Source organism: Rhincodon typus, chromosome 2 (assembly GCF_021869965.1).
Source record: "Rhincodon typus isolate 14 chromosome 2, sRhiTyp1.1, whole genome shotgun sequence".
NCBI lineage: Eukaryota > Metazoa > Chordata > Chondrichthyes > Orectolobiformes > Rhincodontidae > Rhincodon > Rhincodon typus.
In genome coordinates, this window is record NC_063333.1 from 102,267,515 (window position 1) to 102,283,034 (window position 15,520).

A 15,520-nucleotide genomic window follows, 5' to 3' on the forward strand; every position below is an offset into this window, starting at 1 on the left:
TTTAAACAGTCCCTCTCAGGAGAACTTAGATAAATATACCAGAATACATTATTATTGGTTCCTGTTTTTTTCAGTGATTAATTTCTAGACTAATCAAAGTATTGATCCATCATTAAAAAATCCTCAGTCAGATATATGTGGGTTGCACTCTAGTGAATAAAAGTATCTACTAAAAATACCTCGTCTCTGCCTCAACATCTACTGACTTTAGATTTTGAAATGGCGAGCCAATGGATGTGGTTTATTTGGACGTTCAGAAGGTTTTCAATAAAGGTCCCACACGACATTAGCTCGTAAAATTAAAGCACGAGATTCATAGTAGTGTACTGATATGGATACAGAATCGATTGAAGGACAAGATGCAAGGAGTAGGAATAAATGGGCAATTTCCAAGTGGCAATCAATGACTAGTTGGGTACCACAGGGATCAGTACTTGGACCCCACTTATTCACGATATACAGGGGGTTCTCCAATAACGTGTGTTCCAGCAACTCAAATTGGCTATAATGTGTTTGACGAATAGGGGAACACTATTTCTAAGGTGCGAACTTGTGTTGGCTATAACGCAATTCAGCATTTTTTTGAAATGTAGCTCATTTAAGTAGAAGAATGGACTCCAATGCTAAATTGAGGGTATAAGTAAAAGATGAAGAATAGTTGAAAATAATATGAGTGCAGTTAAAACATGCACCTTTGTGTGTAGTATTTTGCCTAGATTTTGTCATCATTTAGTATGTAAGAATTTTTGAACTTGCGTATGTAAATCATTTATAGCAAAAATTGTCTGTGTTACAACGTGCTCTTTTCCATCACTATTTTGAATACAACGTTACTCAGGTTTGAACCCTTTTTAATCCTACAATTAACTTCGATGCCAATGGGCTACACAGGAAAGAAAGGTCAGATTCTTCTGCTTCACTTATCTGAAAATCTATCCAGAAGTCTGTGCTGATGGAATGTCAGGTCAGATCAGCATTTAAATAGAGGAGGGAATGTTACTAAAAATTGCCGATGTGTCAATTTCAGATGAGTTTCATGGAAAGTTGCTGGCTGTGAGATCAATCTCACACAATTTTGCACTGCTGACCTCTTTCTCCAACGATTTTCCACTTATTTCAGGCAGGTTTAAAGATTACATCTGAAATTGCCAAAGTGTCAATTTCGGGGGAGTTTCATGGAGGGTTGCTGGCTATATATCTCACACAATTTTGCACTGCTCACCTCTTTTGGATGATGCTCACACTATCATGCAGTACTGACCATTGCTGGGATTTCCAGTGGAAGAGCTCTATTCAAAGCCCAGCTGTCACTTCATTGCAAATACAAGGTCAGATTCGTAAATGTATTGCCTCTTTGCAGCATCACCTGTCTGATAAACTGTCATTATAACTGCAGCTATAAGAATGAAGCTACACAGGTGAGAAAGAATTTTGGAAAATATAATTATGATGTGTCCTTTGTGTCCCTAACTCCACTTTTCCCATGGGCCCCATTATTTATATAGTGAAATTTATAGTGCAATGGAATGCAATGTTATAGCAGAAACCCCTGTATATCAATGATTCAGATGAGGGAACATAATATCCCCAAGTCTGCAGACAATGCAAAGCCAATTAGGAGGGTTTATTGTGAGGATGATGCAAAGGTGCCACAGTGTGATTTGGACAAGTTGAGTGAATGGACAAATGCATGGCAGATGATGCATTATGTGGATAAATTGTGAGATTATCCACATTGGTAGAAAAATCTGGAGACAGATTATTGTCTGAATGGCAATGGATTGAGAAGAAGAGAGATGCATTGAGGCCTGGCTGTCCTTGTACACCAGTTGCTTGAAGTATGCAGATAGAGCAGACAGTGAAAAAGGTAAGTGGTATGCTGGTCTTCATAGCAAGAGGATTCAAGTACAGGAACATGATGTCTTGCTGTAATTATACAAGGCATTGGTGAGACTGCACCTCGAGTTTTGGTCTCCTTATCAGAGGAAGGATGTTGTGGCTATGGAGAGAAGGCAACAAAGGGTTACCAGACTGATTCTGAGCTGGTAAGACTGGTGTATGAAGACAGGCTGGATTGGTTAAAACTATATTCACTGAAGTTTAAAGGGATCGAGGTGGTGGGATGGTGGGGGGAATTTCATAGAAACCTGGAAAATTCTAACAGAATTAGACAGGTTAAATGCAAGAGGATGTTCCTGATGACTGGGGAGTCCAGAACCAGGGGACACAGTTGAAGAATATGGGGTAGGCCATTTAGGACTGAAATGAGGAGAAATTTCTTCAACCAGAGAGTGGTGAACCTGTGGAATTCTCTGCCACAAAAAGTGGTTGAGGACAAAATGTTTTCAAGGAGAAATCAGATATAGCTCTCAAGGGGCATGGGGAGAAAGCAGGAACAGGGTACTGAGTTGGATGATCAGCCATGATCATATTGAACGGCGCACCATGCTCAAAAGGCTGAATGGTTCACACTACTCGTATTGTCTATGTTTTGATGTTTCTATGAAACAAATGATATAAATATTGAAAAACGACAACTAAGCTTTTAATCAGTAAAAGAGACAATGATAGCACACTGACATTGACTAATGACAGTGACACCTGCAACCAATAGATTAATATACAATTACCACAAATTCCTTGGGTGACCAGTGGATAGAAAACAGAAAATTGTGATCAGCTGTATGGTCAATATTTTTAAAACGAAGTATGTTCTCTGTGTGACAAACAGTTCAGCTTTTCAGCTCCCATAGAAGAGCGTGTGGAGTGGCTGTACATTGCAAATAAACTTAAAAAAATGTTCCAAGATTTCTTTGGGTTTGTCAATTAATACCTTTCATCAGACTATAATTGTACAATGCAAGGATGTCTAAGCTTGGCTTATAAAAAACGAAGAGTAGGAGTTAGGTTGAAATAGATTAAAATCAGTTAGTCAGAGATGATTAGAATGGTCTTTAAAAAATGCTTCTCATTTTTAAGCAGGCAGATAAATAACAGTAAATTTTAGCACACCCTTCAAAATAACGGGAATGCGTTTGTCACCCATTATACAATGGGATATAAAAACTTAAGTTGATTTTTATTGTCATCAGTTCTACAGAGATGGATAAGAATAAAAAAAAAGCTGAATACATCCATACCTATAAAATTGTGGCAGGGTTTTCATCAGCTTTCTTGAATTAGACTCGTGAAATGAGGAACTAAACTTTGCAAGGTGCCACTCCAAGCGGCGAGTCTCCTTTCCAGACCAAACATTGCAATCCACTCTCGTGTCCATTGTTCTCTGCATTATGAACTTTATCTTCACGTACATTCAGCTCTTATGCTAAATTAATACAACATCCTCTCATCTCAGTAGAATGGAAATATAGGTTCTGGTATATGCCTCAACCAGCGTAGAATGCCTAGCAGGAACTGCTCTTTTCTATCATTAGAAAGCTCTGCTCATGCCTGGTCAGATCAACCCTAACCTACTGCCACTGAGATAAAACTCACTTTATATGTTCAGACAAACCTCAGAGTTTTTAGAAGAGGTGACAAAGGTGGTGGATAGAGGTAAGTCGATGGATATTGTTAATATTGACTTCCAGAAGGCTCTTGATAAAGTCCTATACAAGAGACAGTCAGCTAAGGTGGAAACCCATGGAATTGATGGCAAATTACTGACATGGATAGGAAATTGGAAGAGTGGCAGGAAACAGAGTTAGAATAATGGCTAGGTGGATTAGCTGTGGGGAATGCAAGGTCATGGAGATAAGGTATGGGATTGGATCTCAGTAGGTTACTCTTTGGAAGCAGCGTTGACTCAATGGGCTGCATGGGCTGCTTTCACTGTAGGGATTCTATCATTCTATGAATAATGTGTAAGTTCTCAAATTGACAGGACATGACTGGTCGTGTCCCATAGGGATGTATGTTGGGCCTCAATTATTCACAATATTCATTAATGATTTTGATAATAGCATAAAACATTAAACATCCACATTTGCTGATGACACAAAATTGGGCAGCATTGTAGACAGTGTTGACCACAACATAAAATTACAATAGGATACTGATAGATTAGGTGAATGGCCAAGGCTGTGGCAGATGGATTTTAATGTAAGCAAGTGTGAGGTTATGCATTTTGGAGCAAAAAAGGATAGATCAGGATTTTTGTTTAGATATCCAATGAGATTTGGGGGTTCAGGTGCATAGCTCTTTAAAATGCCATGAACATGTGCATAAAATAGTCAAGAAGGTGACTTGAATTATGGCCTTCATATCTAAAGGACTAGAGCATAGGGATGGCGACATTATGCTGCAGTTATACAAAACCCTAGTTAGACCCCACTTAGAGAACTGCAAGCAAATTTGGGCATCACATCGTAGGATGGATGTTTTGGACTTGGGGGGAGTTCAAAGTAGATTTACAAGGATGCTACCTGGACTTCAGGGGTTAAGTTATGAGAGAGATTAAACAAATTAGACTTTTATTCTCGAGAATTTAGAAAGTTAAGGGTTGATCTAATTGAAGTTTTCAGGATATTAACAGGGAAAGACAGGGTAGATAAAGATAAACCATTCCCATTGGTTGAAGATTCCAGAACAGGGGGTGTAGTCAAAGAATTAAGGCCAAGCCATTCATAAGAAATGTCAGAAATCAAGCAAAGAGGAATTCTAAGGAAGGGTCCCTGGATGCGAAATAATAACTCTGATTTCTCTTCAAAAATTTTGCCAGACCTGTTAAGCTTTACAAACAATTTCAGTTTGTGTTTCACAAAGAGTAGTGCAGGTTTGGAACTCTCTTCCTCAGATGGTGGTCGATGCTAATTCAATTGTTAAATTTAAATCCGAGATGGACACATTTTTATTAAGCAAGAGTAACAAAGGATATAGGCCCAAGGTAGGCATATGGAGTTAGGCAACAGATCAGCCAAGACCTTATTGAATGGCAGAGCAGGCTTGAGGGGTGAATAGCCTACTCCTGTTCCTATGTTCCTAACTAACTCTGCTTAACCTGCTTGGGAGTTAATATTGTTCTGTCAGAATTTTCTATTGCACCACATTGCAATTGACCAGAAATGAATGTTCAATTCTATAACCAGGTTTGTTCAGATGGCTAGATATAAAATCATAACATTTCATAGAGTTTCATAGAATCCCCTACAGTGTGGAAACAGGCCCTTTGGCCCAACAAGTCCACACCAACCCTCAGAGCATCCCACCCAGACCCATCCCCCTATAACCCACCTAATCTACACATCCCTGAACACTACGGGCAATTTAGCATGGCCAATCCACTTAACTTGCACATCTTTGGACGGGGGGAGGAAACCCGAGCACCCGGAGGAAACCCACGCAGTCATGGGGAAATGTGCAAACTTCACACAATCACCTGAGGGTGGAATTAAACCCGGGTCCCTGGTGCTGTGAGGCAGCAGTGCTAACCACTAAGCCACCATGCTGCCCTAATCTCTTCATGATTTCCAAAACCACAACTACTTCAATTACTTGTATATCTACAAATATTCAAAAGAATATAAACTTACCAGGTTTCTTGTAAACCATATAATAAATTAATGGACAAGTACATTTTAAATGGTATAATTAAGAAATTATTTATCAATTGAATACAGCAAAGGGTTACCTTACCCGGTTGAGCCCACAAACAGTGCCCTCAGCAGCTGGCATAAACTTTGTTTCACATCTTCGGCCAACTCTGTGGCACCAAAGTGCTTTACAGATATCCTAGGGGACAGAAAATCAACACAATTGCAATGTTTTCCATGAGAACGATCACTGTTATTGACTTGTTGCTGAGGAGTAACAAGTACACGTTGGTGTCAATCTAAAGCAACAACACAAGTATTTTTGATCCAATTAAGGCCACATTTTTTTTTAACCTCTTTATGCATTCATGTGGACTGCATGTATTTTCATCCCCAATTGCCCTCCAGAAGGTGGTGGTGAGCCGCTGAATCAACCAGAACTATCCAATATCTAATAAAAACCGAAAGATGCTGTAAATCAGGAACAAAAACAAAGTTGCTGGAAAAGTTCAGCAGGTCTAGCAGCATCTGTGAAGGAAAAAACAGAGTTAACGTTCTGGGTCCGGTGACACTTCCTCAAAACTGAGGACTCGAAACATTAACTCTGTTTTTATCCTTCACAGATGCTTCTGGACCTGCTGAGCTTTTCTAGCAACTTTGTCTTTGTTCATCATGATTTCGGACAATCACATCAATGCAGACGTGTCTCAAACTCCCATGTGATATAGAATCAGTGAATGGTTACAAAATAGAAAGAGGTTCTTTGGCTAGTCAAGCTCATACTGACACTCTTCTAGTGTAATTTCGTTAGTACCCTTCCATGTCCCTTCCCTATAGCGCACATTATCTTTAGTCATGAACAAAAACGGAAGTTGCTGGAAATGCTCAGCAGATTTGGCAGCATCTGTGTAGAAAAAATATCAGTTAACATTTCACGCCCGGTGACACCTTCTCAGGATTGTTTTGAGGAAGAGCCACCGGACCTAAAATGTTAACTCTGATTTTTTTCTTCACAGATGCTTCCAGACCTGCTGAGTTTTTTCAGCAACTTCTGTTTTTGTTTGATTTACAGCATCCGCAGTTCTTTCAGTTTTTATTTGTCTTTAATATTGTCTTGAAGTTGTCAGAATAGATTTACTACCACCCTTAGGTTAAACAGCTGATGTTTAGTTGCAGGCATATACAAATGATAAAATAGAATACTTGCATCTAAATTTCCAAGGTATCTCCATTAGGACAGTGCAAAATGGCTGCTGGGAACACAGTTGCATTGAAAAAGATAAAATGTAAATAGAATTTAAAGGGTTAAAACTGATGCGCCACAAAAATATTTAATGAAAAATGCTGCAAGTCTTTTGCTGAAGATGTATCTTGACTTATTATTAGCTTTTACTAAATCTAGGGAATAAGAGCAAAAGTAAAATAAATCCACTTCTCAGGGCTACTCTTAGCTACAATCTTGTGCCTATCTTGATAGCTGCTGAGGTTTAGTTGATGGTACTACTGGAGATCCAAGAATGGTGGTCATCTTCACTAGACTATGACTTGACACTTATAACTGTCAATTCTCACCTAAATGCTCCCAGTCATATACAATATGATAACTACAGAAGTCTTTGCAGCAGATGGCATGTTGATGTATCCGGTTGTCTGCTGACCCAGATCTTCTGTGGACAGTTAACTAGTCATTGCCTGCTTGGTGTTACTTTGGAAAGTACATCTAATTAGGGGACAATGGCAGTTGATCATCATGTCATAGCTATTTTTACAAATACCACTGAAAACTAGATCTTAATGTTGTTTTCATGTCTGCAATCAGCTGCATTTGGAGCACAAGCCTGACCTGCACTAGTTACAGGCCTATATTTTTGTCTGCAAAGGCATCCATGCAGATAATAGCAGAACGACACAGGGCACACCTTTTGCAGTCTGAAAAGCCTGATCAGTTATTTTGTCTTCTTCCAAATATGCTTGTTGAAGAGCCAGTACAGATGCAATAAGCTGAATAGTCTCCTTCTGCACCAAAATCATTCTGTGATATGTTATACAAAGGTGGTTCTCATTAGAAAAACTATTTAGAGTCAATTTTGTATGAACAACAAAGGACAACTGATTAAAAGGCTTGAAGCATCCCAAATACAAGCAAGACAAAACAATATTGAAGAAGAAAAAGGATAATAAATAGCTGAAATGCATTTACCTTACAATATTGCTGCCCTTTCCATAATACTGCATATATAATAGATGTGACTGCTTTGTCGCCCTGAATGACCATTTCACAAAAGGCATGATTTTTAAATGATATCCTTCACATCAGAATAGAGCATAGAATCTAACAGGAGATGCAGAAGACTTCTAAATCATAATGGATATTGACAGAGCATATACAGACCATTTCCACTTCTTCAAATATCACTTTAATCTTGTGTTTTGATTTGGGATTTAGCAATGCTAGAATATAACTATCATATAATGTGTTTGGAGCTCTACTGTACTTAAGTCAGATAACATAACCTCATAGCACCATCAACAGTTAGAATGTTAATGACTTTTTTAACATAGAATTTTAAAAAATGGATACACAGTGGATAGACAAACAGCATTGCTTGTCCAGTTATTGTTTGATTGATGAGCTGTCCGCATGACTCAGCGCCAAGTGGACATCTCAAGCAGTGGTGGAGAGAAAAGGTTTTGGGCCGGAAATGGATGGTGCATTGCTTTTTGTGGAACATAACTGAAATCTGATTGTTTACGATAGTGGTAAAAAATGCTGGCTTGAAGAACACCAGAATCTCCAATACTGCCCTGTCAGAAAGATGCTCTGAGGAAGTGGAATGTGTACGTCAGATGCTGTGAATCTCTAACCCAAAGGGCAGTGTAAGGAGAAATCAAATTTTCTGACACAGATGTCCAAGACTCTTTCACAATACAAACGTCCTGCACCAGTTTGCTCTAACAGTTTCAATAAAAACATTGGCATTATTCACTTCTCATTTTTCTCATCCAATCATTGAAAGAGTCTTCATTGACTCTCCTCCTATTGCTGTTTCCAAACTTTGCCAGTGCTTCCATAAGTAATGCTTTTACTTGCTCATTACTAATGCTTTTTCATAAAACTAAGTTTTTACACTCACATACAGATCAGCTGAACTCTTCAGTAAACCACATAGCAACATAAGCAACATTACCCTTTTAAGACAAATCAACACATAATCTAGGGTGAACCCAGTACAGGATAAGGGACTGCTTCATTTCACATATTATCAACTGCTGAAAACACTTCCATGAGTAAGGAGAATGAGAAATTCTGTATACAGTAGTGCACAAGAAAGTATTTCACAGGATATTGACTACAAAAACATAAATTTCTTTCAAATTTAACTCGTCCCCTCAATCTACTGTGCTTCAACAAGAAGCTACCATTTTGCTACACTATACTTTTGCTTCCAATTGCTAACCATTTTTTCTATTCTCTCTTTCCAGATCCTGACGAAGTCCATGGATCATATGCCATAGGAGTGAAAGAGGAGGAAGAATCTGCAATTGAAGATGCACCATCACCAAATCTTTTCTTGCAAATGCCAGCTTTTAAATTGGCATTACGTGACCTTTAGATCTTGACTGAGAGGGGTCATAATTGAATGAGGCAAATATGTTTAAGTTTAAAGTGTTTCTGACTCTTAACTGACCAATACATAACTTTTGCCAATCCTTACTTAACCTAAAATGTAGGTTATTAACGCTATACCTCTGAAATTTAGAGAGTCCAAGGATCGGAAATCAGAATGTACTCCAGCAATTTCTTTCACAGAACAAGCATAATGGTTGACAAATTTAATACTGAAGAGTCATATCCAATCTATACATGTGGTTTAAAGTGTTTCTGACTCTTAATTGACCAATAAATCACATTTTTGGGCATCCCTAGCATCCACTGAAAAGGGGCTGCTTGCTTTAGTTGCCCTCATCAAAACTGGTCATGAGCAGAGAAGTCTTTAGCTGTTCCTGCATCATTTAACTCCTGCACTATTTATAAACTGAGAAGTCACTGCTGTGGCATTAGGGCACTTTATGCCAAAAAGCATTTTGATTGTCAATTTAAAAGAAAACAAGTCAATTAGATCCAATGTTCTCTACCCATTTAACATTGTTTGTATATTTTGCTCGTCACTTTAGAAGTCTTTTGTGGTATATTCCCAGCAGTTTTCCAACTGTTTGTCTTGCATTTTGTTTGTTCGTTCTTTATCTCGTCAAATCTTATTTGCTGCTTTATTTTGAGTCAACTAGTAAAAGCATTGCAATGGAAACATAATGACAGAAATGTAGTACCATGGAATGTGACAAGCAAGGAATATAAGTTAGATATAATATTTTAACAATTTAAATATTTCAAGGAGACCTTGCATGTTAAAGAAATACCTGTTGTGATCCATAATAAGTTCTGGTAACTGAGGGAGCCATCAGTTCATAAAGAAAACAAAGAGTGACAGAAAGAATGTGAAATTAAGTGAGCCATAACAATATTTCAGGTTTGCAAGATTTCTTTGAATGTTTTTTTCATTTAAGTACTAAAAACCTTTACTGATTAATTTGGTTTACATACTTAATCTTGATCATCCAGTGGGTAGTTAACAAAATCAAAATGGTAAACTTCTGACCAATGCCAACAATATACTTAAAATTCAAGAACATTTTCTTGCCTTTTTAAAATCTAGCCTGCAGAGTTTGGCCTTCACCCCAAACTGCCACTTGCACTGTGTGTCAGCGTCATAGAGCTCTCCTGGCAGCTTGTCTGGGTATCTGTACTCCTTTGCTGGCTTTGGATCATCAACGAGACAAGTTGCCTGGGAAGTGCTGCGTACAAGTGATTTATAAAGATTAAACGCTGCAGTGCCTACAATATTTACAAAAGTAGAAAACAAATCAGGGTGACACTGTTTTTGCAGTAAACTATATGATAACTGAACACCAGATCATCAGGCTTTTGTGAAACACTGAATTAATATTTAAAAGCTCAAACTGACAACAATTTCTATAGTTTTTTTTAAACTCCCCAAATGCTAAATTGTGCAGAATATATGAACTTACTATAAAATTCAAGAATAGAAATGTGTGCCATTAGTATCTTCTACATAGATTTAGATTAAATTCAACTGTATTTGGATTCTCATATAACTCAAAGAAAGCAAAGTAACATGTTAACAAACAATCAACTTTACCTCCATTTTAAAAGCACCCAAACTATATGCAACATTTTAAAAAAAAATTTGTGTGAAAGATATAAGATAGTACACTTAGAGACAACCCCCATGAGAAAATCTATTAAAAGCAAAATACATGGGGATGCTGGAAATCTGAAGAAAGAATAGAAAGTACTGGAGAAACTCAGCAGGTCTGGCAGCATCTGTGGAGAGAGAAACAAAGTTAAAGTGTTTTGAGTTTGATATGACTGCTCAGATCTCAGAACTTGTTCAGAACTGAGTTCATTGCTGTTGTTCCCACTTCTTTAGATACAGCTGATGGTAATGATTCTGTTGTTTACATTTTACAATGCCTGCGTAGGTGCCTGGCATTGCTGGCACTGTATTGGCATCAGTGGGAGGAGGCCCTTGTGTGACCATAAATCGATCAATGAATTGCTCAACTGGTTCACACATAATGGGTTGCCCGATGCCAACCACTGGCATGTAATCTTTACAACCCACCTTTGCCTGCCTCAGTTCTGAACAAGTTTTGAATTCTGAAGAGTTATATCAAACTCATAATATTAACTCTGTTTCTCTTCCACAGATGTTGCCAAACTTTCCAAGTTTCTCCAACACAGATTTTCCGACATAAAAGCATAAAAACAATGTAAAGACACCTTCACCTAACAACACTCAATGAAAGCATCGGCAATCATATTTAACTAATGATGGACAAGTCTAAGTTTAAGCATATGTATACACAAGGGCAAGTGTTCCAATCTTTTATAGCTTTCTGAGTGTAACGTCCATATATACTTATTGTCATATTTTTAAAAAAATTATGAACGGTGTTCTACAGTTAGCACTTGGCAGTAGAAAAAATTTTAAAACCCAGCTTAAAAAATTATTCAAGAAAACATGGTCTTCACCTACTATAATCGCTCAATTTGTAATTCAAAACCAAAGAAGATTAATACATTATTCAGCTGCTGAAATAGGTTCTTCACTCATACTGAGACATTCCATCTGGCAAATATGTCTCAAACAGATTATTTGAATGAACAAGGTTTTGAACTAAGATTCTTGACATCTATGCTATCTTTCCTTGAGCAATTGTGCATGGAAATTAGATAACCATAGACAGGGGCTTGAAGTCCAGTGGAGATCCTTGGCTCTTTGGAAAATTTATTGAGTTAATCCAGAGCCCCTTTTCAATATACAGGACAAATTGCTCAATTTATGACTGGTGAACATAAAAGCCTGAATTATTAAAATACATCAATTACAGTGTTTCATTTTTTTTCCTCTATTCATTTGTGGGATGTGGGCATCGCTGGTTGGCCAGCATTTCTTGCCCATCCCTATTTGCCCTTGAGAAGGTTGTGAAGAGCTACCTTCCTGAACTGCTGTAGTTCTCCTGCTGTGGGTTGACCCGCAATGCTATTAGGGAGGGAATGCCAGGATTTTGACCCAGCGACAGTGAATGAATGGCAATATATTTCCAAGTCAGGATGGTGAGTGGCTTGGAGGGGAACTTGGAGGGGGTGGTGTTCCCACAGGTCTGCTGATCTTGTCCTTCTAGATGGAAGTAGTTGTGGATTTGAAAGGTGCTGTGTGAGGATCTGTGGTGAATTTCTGCAGAGCATCTTGTAGATAGCAGCAGTGTGTACTACAAAGCATTGGTGGTGAAGGGAGTGGATGCCTGTGGATGTAGTGCCAATCAAGCGGGCTGCTTTGTCCTGGATGGTGTCAAGCTTCTTGAGTGTTGTTGGAGCTGCACTCATCCAGGTAAGTCAGGAGTATTCCATCACACTCCTAACTTGTGCCTTGTAGATGGTGGATAGACTTTGAGGAGTCAGGAGGTGAGTTACTTGCCGCAGTATTCCTAGCTTCTGGCCTGCTCTTGTAGCCACTGTGTTTATGTTGTGAGTCCAGTTGAGTTTCTGGTCAATGATAACCCCTAGGATGTTGATAGTAGGGGATTCAGTGATGGTAACACCATTGAATGTCAAGGAATGGTGGTTAGATTGTCTCTTATTAGTGATGTTCATAGCCTGGCATTTGTGTGGCACAAATGTCACTTGCCGCTTGTCAGCCCAAGACTGGATATTGTCTAGATCTTGTTGCATTTGAACACGGACTGCTTCAGTATCTAAGGAGTCACAAATGGTGCTGAACATTGCCAATGATTGCACAAACATCCCCACTTCTGACCTTACGATGGAGGGAAGGTCGTTGATAAAGCAGCTGAAGATAGTTGGGCTGGGGACACCACCCAGAGGAACTCCTGCAGAGATGTCCTGGAGCTGAGATGATTGACCTCCAACAACTATGACCATCTTCCTATGTGTCAGGTATGACTTCGACCACCGTAGTGTTTGTTCCCTGATACCCATTGATTCCAGTTTTGCTCGGGCTCCTTGATGCCACACTGGGTTGCATGCAGCCTTGATATCAAGGGCTGTCACTCTCACCTCACCTCTGGAATTCAGCTTTTTTGTCCATGTTTGAACTAAGGCTGTAATGAGATCAGGAGCTGAGTGGCCCTGGTGGCACCCAAACTGGGCGTCACTGAGCAGGTTATTTCTGAGCAGGTGCTACTTGATAGCACTGTTGATGACACCTTCCATCACTTTACTGATGATTGAGAGTAGACATGGGCGGTAATTGGCCGAGTTGGATTTGTCCTGCTTTTTGTGTACAGGACATACTTGGACGATCTTCCACATTGCCGAGTAGATACCAGTGTTGTCACTATACTGGAACAGCTTGGCTAGGGGAGTGGCAAGTTCTGGAGCACAAGTTTTCAGTACTATGGCGGAATGTTGTCAGGGCCCATAGCCTTTGCAGTATCCAGTGTCTCCAAGAGTTTCTTGATATCATATGGAGTGAATGGAATTCGCTGAAGACTGGTATCTGTTATGCTGGGGACCACTGGAGGAAGCCTAGATCAATCATCCACTTGGCGCTTCTGGCTGAATACTGATGCGAATGCTTCAGCTTTATCTTTTGCACTGATGTGCTGGGCTCTTCCATCATTGAGGATGGGGATATTTGTGGATCTACCTTCTACAGTGAGTTGTTTAATTGTCCACACCCATTCACAACTGGACGTGGCAGGACCGCAGAGATTAGATCTGATCCGTTGGTTGTAGGATCACTTAGCTCTTTCTATCACTTGCTGCTTTTGCTGTTTGGTGTGCAATGCCTTATCTTCAGGTATGCTTGGTGCTGCTCCTGGCATGCCCTCCTGCACTCTCCATTGAACCAGGGTTGATCCCCAGGCTTGATGGTAACGGTTGAGTGGGGGTATATGCAGGGCCGTGAGGTTACAGATTGTGCTGGAGTACAATTCTGCTGTTGTTGATGGCCCACAGCACTTCATGGATGCCCAGGTCTTGAGTTACTAGATCTGTGAGAAGTTTGTCCTATTTAGCACGGTGATAGTGCCACACAACACAATGGAAGTTATTCTCAATGTGAAGGTGGGACTTCGTCTCCACAAGGACTGTGCGATGATCACTCTTACCGACACAGTCATGGACAGATCCAGCTGCAGCTGGCAGATTATTAAGGATGAGGCCAAGTATGTTTTTCCCTCTTGTTGGTTCCCTCACCACCAGTCGCAGACCCAGTCTAGCAGCTATGTCCTTTAGGAACCGACCAGCACGATCTGTAGTACTGCTGCTGAACCACTGTTGGTGGTGGACATTGAAATCCCCTATCCAGAGTACATTTTGTGCTCTTGCCATCTTCAGTGCTTCCTCCAAGTGTTGTTTAACATGGAGGAGTACTGATTCATCAGGTGAGGGAGAACGATATATGGTAATCAGCAGGAGGTTTCCTTGCCCATGTTTAATCTGAAGCCATGAGACTTCATGGGGTCCAGAGTCAATGTTGAGGACTCCAGGAGCAACTCCCTCTACCATTGTGCCACCACGTCCGCTGGGTCTGTCCTGCTGGTGGGACAGGACATATCCAGGGATGGTGATGGTGGTGTCTGGGACATTGTCTGTAAGGTATGATTCTGTGAGTACGACTATGTCAGGCTATTGCTTAACTAGTCTAAGAGACAGCTCTCCCAATTTTGACATTAACCCCCAGATGTTAGTGAGGAGGACTTTGCAGGGTCGACAGGGCTGTTTCTGCCATTGTCTTTTCTGGTGCCTAGGTCAAAGCCAGATGATCCGTCCAGTTTCATTTCGTTGAGACTTTATAGCGATTGGTACAACTGAGTGGCTTGCTCAGACATTTCAGAGGGCAGTTGAGAGTCAACCACATTGCTGTGGGTCTGGAGTCACATGTAGGCCAGACAAGGTGAGGGTGTCAGATTTCCTTTCCTGAAGGACATTAGCGAACCAGATGGGATCTTCCAATAATTGGTGATGAGTAGATTCTTAATTCCAGACTTAATTATTGAATTCAAATTCCACAATCTGCCGAGGTGGGTTTCGAACCTGGGTCCCCAGAACATTAGCTGAGTTTCTGGATTAATAGTCTAGTGATACCACTAGTAATACCACTAGGCCATCGCCTACCCTGTTTCATTTATGTAATCACATAAACATCAAATTAATTGCTGGACTATGACCCATTGTAAATCACATAATTTAGAGGCATAATAACACAATACCAAAGTGTTTAATGCCCTGTTAGGTAAAAAACAATGCGGCATAATTTCAACCCGACCTTTAGATGTCAGCACATAGAAACAATTAGGAAGTCATATGAGGAAACTATATTCTAAAGACAAAATCGAAGTGCTACTGGAAATTGGAATTAAATACAGGGCCTGCTGGAAAT

At 39.8% G+C, this 15,520-nt stretch overlaps 1 protein-coding gene across 1 annotated transcript in view; it reads right to left on the bottom strand.

Moving 5' to 3' along the window:
• Nucleotides 1-15,520, bottom strand: part of LOC109919117 (A disintegrin and metalloproteinase with thrombospondin motifs 16) — a 226,707-nt gene that overhangs the window by 122,411 nt on the left and 88,776 nt on the right. Inside the window, exons 10-11 of the mRNA XM_048618170.1 lie at nt 10,232-10,385; nt 5,635-5,730 (exon numbers count right to left, since the gene is read on the bottom strand). Coding sequence (XP_048474127.1) covers nt 5,635-5,730; nt 10,232-10,385 — 250 coding nt within the window. The remainder of the gene's footprint in view (nt 1-5,634; nt 5,731-10,231; nt 10,386-15,520) is intronic.